We start from the raw sequence: 5,788 nt of genomic DNA on the forward strand, positions 1-5,788 counted from the left end.
CAATATTTTATTCACGATCTTGATTTCGTTGACTTAATAAGTAAACTCGCGGATCCATATTTTATTAACGTAACGTCAAGAACGTTACAATATAATCTGACGGTTTCTACAACGTAAAAAAGCTGAAATTATTGATAAAGTGAGGTACGTGCCAGTGCTGAGAACTATGTATTTCCCACTCCGCGCCTCTCTCCCCTTCTCACTCTTTCTCTATTTCTCACTTTCTCGCACCGTCCCCCCACTACTTTCTGCGGACATGATGCAGTCTCAGCTGATCACAATACAACGCGGTCGTGTTCGTAGATTTGTGACGCTTTGGTTTGTTTGTTGTGTTTTAAAAAAGTTGAAAGTTATTTTATTTAATAACAGCCATATTTTTCTTAGAATTGTTTTCAAAAACTGAGAATTATTATTGAGGATATAACAAGTAATTTTTTTCAAAAACAATCATAATCAAGCAGTATTTATTCTTTTGTAAATAATTTTTAAAGTTGGTGACTTGCGATGATTCACGTGAGTGGAAGTAAGTGAGCGATAGTCGGTAAAGAAAGACAGCACTAGCGAGTGAGAAAGAAAACAATAGCCATTGACTATTGGTGTCCTTTACATGTCACGGTACTACCTTAAGCTGTCAGAACAATGAAATTCCTCCACATAATTATCAGATTATAGGTTAGTGTTTAGAGAGATGGCAAAAGGATAAGGATCATCGACGTGGGATCCGCGAATTGGTGACGAGAACGAGTGTGAATGAAACGAAAGTGATGTTGAGATGGAGAGAGATGATGATTAATAGTGACCGAGAATTCTTATTGGTTTTGATGCGGCGATACAGACCGTATCGCAAGAGAACGTTACAGAGAGTGAAGATTTTACAGAGCGAGAGAACACATAGATTATACACATACATAATTTCGAGATAGTAGACAATACATGAGATACAGCTGATGGGTTTTAAGTTGCGACACGGGCAAGCGGCGAGATTTAACGCAGAGACGGCAAGTAAACATTGCACGCGAGTGTGCGTACATGTGCGAGGACGATTTTGAGTGTCGTGAGACACACATTTAACTATTCGATACCTTGCCGAAACATACCGCCCGCTTCGCTATCGGTAACGATCGCGAAATCAGATTATGCCGCCCGCCGTGCGTTATTTATTCTTAGAGTCAATAATTGTCTTAAGAGGACACTGGAAGCACACACAATTTTACGATTGGACGTTTTAACACAGAGGATTTCGTTTTAACGGTCACAACGCGAACGAGATCGTCGGTTCCCGGATGCACTTCGATCACTTTCGCGAGGGGCCACACAGATGGAGGTAGATTTTCGTTTTTTACGAGAACGATGGATCCGATTTTGATGTTCCCGTGATGAGTCTGCCATTTCGAGAGGTTTTGGAAGGACTGAAGATACTCCGTACTCCACCGTTTCCAAAAATGCTCCAGCATTTGACGCGAGTGTTGCTAATGCGATAGCCGTTGAACTGACACCTCGATGAGTGACGGCTCAGGAATTGTGTTCAATGCTGAGCCGACGAGAAAGTGTCCTGGAGTCAAGGCACTTGGATCCCGTGGATCGTCCGAGATAGCGCAAAGAGGTCGAGAATTAAGCGTGGCTTCTACTTGCGTGAGGAACGTCGCGAATTGCTCGAACGTTTGAGTAGCTTCTCCGATGACTCGTTTGAGGTGAAATTTGACTGATTTCACTCCGGATTCCCATTTTCCACCGAAATGAGGCGCGGAGGGAGGATTGAACCGCCACTGGGTTCCGTGTGATGCGAGGGTGTTTGCGATTTCTGCGAACTCCTTTGACGATGCAGCGAGAAGACGGCGAAGTTCTGAGTCTGCGCCGACGAGATTCGTTCCACAATCGCTTGCGATTGAGGCACAAATTCCTCGTCGAGATGTGAAGCGTTTGTACGCCGCGATGAATGCCTCCGTCGTGTAGTCCGAAACTAGCTCGAGATGCACAGCCGAGGTCGTGAAGCAGATGAAGGTAACGATATATCCCTTGCATGATTTCGCTCCTCTTGCGCGGGAGGCTCAAATCGAGAATGGACCAGCGTAGTCAACGCCAGAGTGAAGAAACGGCCTTGATTGCGTGACTCGAGACTAAGGGAGTTGGCCCATCTGTTGGCTGCTGAGGGTAGCGCGATGACGCGCACAAGGAACGCAACGATGTATGAACATGCGGATCGGTACTCTTCCTCCCAGGATCCAGTACCGCTGTCGGATTGTAGCGAGAGTGAGTTGCGGACCTCCGTGGAGCGTCAACCGATGATGATGATCGATGATCAATATGGAGAACGATGATTCGCGAGGCAAGATGAACGGGTGCTTTTCGTCATACGAAAGCAATGAGTGATTCAGTCGACCACCGACTCTGAGGAATCCGTTCGAATCGATGAACGGCGTGAGTCGCGATAGTGGATGACTTCGAGTGAGACTTGAGCTTGTCTCGATTTGGTGAATTTCTTCTGCAAAGTACGCCTGCTGGGTCACCTTGGTCCAAAACAGTTGAGCGTCGCTCAATTCGAGAGTAGAGATTGGTCCGACAGTGATAGACGTGTTTACGCGATTCGATGTCGTCTTCGCGAGGAACCGATTTGCTGCGCGTTTACACAATGATGTGACTTTGAGGAGAGTCGATAGTTTTGAGTAGCGATCGACGAGATCCCAGATTTGTAGCGGCTTAGCTGTTGCGATGTGCGTCGACAGCCCTTTTCTTTCCTCGAGATGAATGTTTTCTTCCAGTCGCGGAGATAAGGATGTCCAATTGACAGAAGGCTTCGAGAGCCACGATGGTCCGAAGGTCCAAAGTTCTGATTTTTGGAGTTGCTCCGGAGATGCACCACGAGACGCAAGATCAGCGGGGTTTTCAAAACCCGAGATGTGATACCAACGAGCGCGCGCGAACTCTTGGATTTTCGTTACGCGATTACGAACGAATTCCTTCCACCGCGATGGGTGGCTTTTGATCCACGCGAGCGCGACTGTGGAATCCGTCCACAGATAAACCGGGGTGTTTTCGAAATTAAGAGTCTTTTCCACATGACACATCAACCGGACGAGAAGATTCGCAGCACAGAGTTCGAGACGAGGAATTGTCACCTTCTTTAGCGGTGCTACTTTAGTTTTCGCGCACACTAGTGAAACGCGCACTTCGTGAGTGTTGATATACGTTCGCGCGTAGATCACTGCGCCTAATGCACTTTGAGAGGCGTCCGCGAAACCGTGGATCTCTATCCCGAGAGATGCTGAACTTAACCCGATACATCGTGGGATGGTGATAGCTGAGATGCCTTGAAGATCTTGTAGAAACTCGATCCATCGCGAGGACAATGAAGCTGAGAGCGGCTCGTCCCAGTCGAAACCGAGTGCCCACAATTCCTGCATAAAGATTTTGGCTCTGATCGTGATCGGCGAGAGCCATCCGAGAGGATCAAAGAGCTGCGCGGTTTGTGAGAGAACTTTTCGTTTCGTGAAATTGTCCCGAGTTTGATGAATTTGCGGAGAGAACGCGAACGCGTCGATGTCTGGTCTCCACGCAAGACCGAGAGCCCGAAAGAATGGACTTTGATCGAGATTCAGATGCATCGCGATCTCTTGATGGTTTCGAGAAATGTCAACGAGAGTTTCTGGGTGGCTTGAAGTCCACTTTTGAAGTTCAAAGCCGCCCGCCTTGAGCAATTGATTGAGTTCGTTTATTTTCTCGCGACCTTGATCAACGTCCTCTGCTCCTGAGAGGATGTCGTCGACGTACGTGTTCTCGAGAATGACGTGGCTCGCAAAGGGATACTGCTTACCTTCGTCCTGAACGAGTTGATGAAGAACACGGATCGCGAGATATGGAGCGCTTGCAAGACCATACGTTACCGTAGTCAGTTGATATTCTTCAATCGGTAGCTCTGGTTCTTCCCTCCAGAGGATTCGCTGAAAATCTTGGTCATCATTGTGGACCAAAATTTGTCGGTACATCTTGACGATGTCTGATGAGAACGCGACTGGATATTGTCGCCAGCGTAAGAGAACGTCCGCGAGGTCGGTTTGCACTTTTGGACCGACGAGAAGATTGTCATTGAGAGAGAGTCCGAGGTTGGTTCTTTGAGACCCGTTGAACACGACACGCAACTTTATTGTTGAACTGCTGTCGCGAACTACACCGTGATGGGGAAGATAAAACACGCGGGAATTGTCTTCAGGTGTATTGATAGCGCGACGCATGTGCCCGAGTTCACGATATTCACGAAGGAAGCTCGAGTAAGCCTCCTTGAGTTTCGCGTCGCTACCGAACCGTTTCTCCAAACGAAGGAGCATTTGATGCGCGGGATTCCGCGAGTTGCCGAGCTCTACCGAATTGTCTTTGAGCGGCAGCCGAACTACGTAACGACCGGACGCAGTTCGAGAAACCGTTTCGCGAAAGTGTTGCTCACAACGCTCTTCTTTGGAAGTTAGTGCCAAAGGTTTCGACACTTCTTCCTGCTTCCAAAACTGCTGCACGAGATCGAGCAGTTCGTGATCGAGGGAGAATTGGAAGCCTTGGATTGCGCCATACGAGGGGCTTGCTGCTTCCTCTGAAACGCAGCCGGAGAGGACCCAACCGAACTGAGTTTCTTGCGCGATTGGTGTTCCTGGTGCTCCTCTTCTAACTCCTTGACCAATGATGTTGCTGTAGATGTCAGCTCCGAGAATTACGTCGATTTGACTGGGATGTGCAAAGCTTGGATCCGCGAGGTTGAGTCCTCGTAGATGAGGCCAGTCTTCGACGAGAAGTCGAAATGAGGGTAGATACGATGTGAGTCGTGGAAGCACGAGTGCCTCCACCTGACATGAGAACGAGGTGTGAGCACGAGATTGGAGTTGCAATGTCGCGATGCCGCGAGTCACTGCCGATTGATGAGCTCCGACGCCAATGATCGGTATCGTTGCTTGATGCCGACGTAGTCGCAATTGTTGCGCTAGCGACTCCGTGACGAATGAACTTTCGGATCCTTGATCGAGTAGAGCGCGAGCGATGATTCTTCCTCCAGTCTCCGGATTCGAAGCGATCAATTGCACTGTGGCGAGAAGAACTGGAGAGCGCTTGATCATTGTAGGCTGAGCTGAGTGGTTGCTCACCTGAGAGGCGCTGTTCGAGATCTGTGCGTTCTGCACCGCAGGTTGCGCTACTGCGGCCTGTCCTTGAGATGTGCCGCTGTTGGCAGCTGTCGAGATTGAGGAAGAGTTTCGATGCAGCAAGGAATGATGTCGACCGTTGCACACGCGACATGTTTTGTTGGATCGACAGTCCTTCTGCTGATGTAGACCGACACAATTGAAGCAAAGCTTTTTCGCAGAAACCACTTCCCTTCTTTGATCCGGAGATTTGTCGCGAAAGGTCGAACAGAACGCGATGTAGTGGTTGCCTTTGCAACAAGCACACGACTGTTCATTTGATTGCGCTGTATGTGACCTTGTCGTCTGAATATTTGACCTTCCTTGCGATGAGTGCGGTTTCGACGTCGCGATTTGATTACGAGCATGAGCTTGCTCCACGGCTTCGAGGGTGTGGATGCGACCGATGAGGAACGCCTTGAGCTCCGCAAACGTGGGGGGCTCGAGTTTGTCGCTAACACTTTTCTCCCACTCTTCGAGAGATGCTGGGTCGAGCTTGCGAATCGTCATGTGCACGATGATGTGATCCCCTAATTTCTCGGGACTATCGAGAAGTTCGAGTGCGCCAAGAGCTTCGCAAGTGTTGCTGTGCAAGCTCTTCAGTTCTGATGACGACTTTTTCGTGACAC

The 5,788-nt window shown here is 48.7% G+C and overlaps 1 protein-coding gene across 1 annotated transcript; it reads right to left on the reverse strand.

Annotated features, from left to right (window-relative positions):
* Window positions 1-2,117: 2,117 nt before the first annotated feature.
* LOC124302265 (uncharacterized) lies at window positions 2,118-4,322 on the reverse strand. The gene has a single exon (XM_046758228.1). It carries the CDS (start codon window positions 4,320-4,322, stop codon window positions 2,118-2,120), a length of 2,205 nt encoding a protein of 734 aa, XP_046614184.1.
* Window positions 4,323-5,788: the final 1,466 nt, after the last annotated feature.

This window comes from Neodiprion virginianus, chromosome 4 (genome assembly GCF_021901495.1).
Source record: "Neodiprion virginianus isolate iyNeoVirg1 chromosome 4, iyNeoVirg1.1, whole genome shotgun sequence".
Classification (NCBI taxonomy): Eukaryota; Metazoa; Arthropoda; class Insecta; order Hymenoptera; family Diprionidae; genus Neodiprion; species Neodiprion virginianus.

What these genes read in the sequence shown, in the direction of transcription:
- LOC124302265 (XM_046758228.1), bottom strand. Translation starts at nt 4,322, where the DNA reads ATGCTCCTTCGTTTGGAGAAACGGTTCGGTAGCGACGCGAAACTCAAG.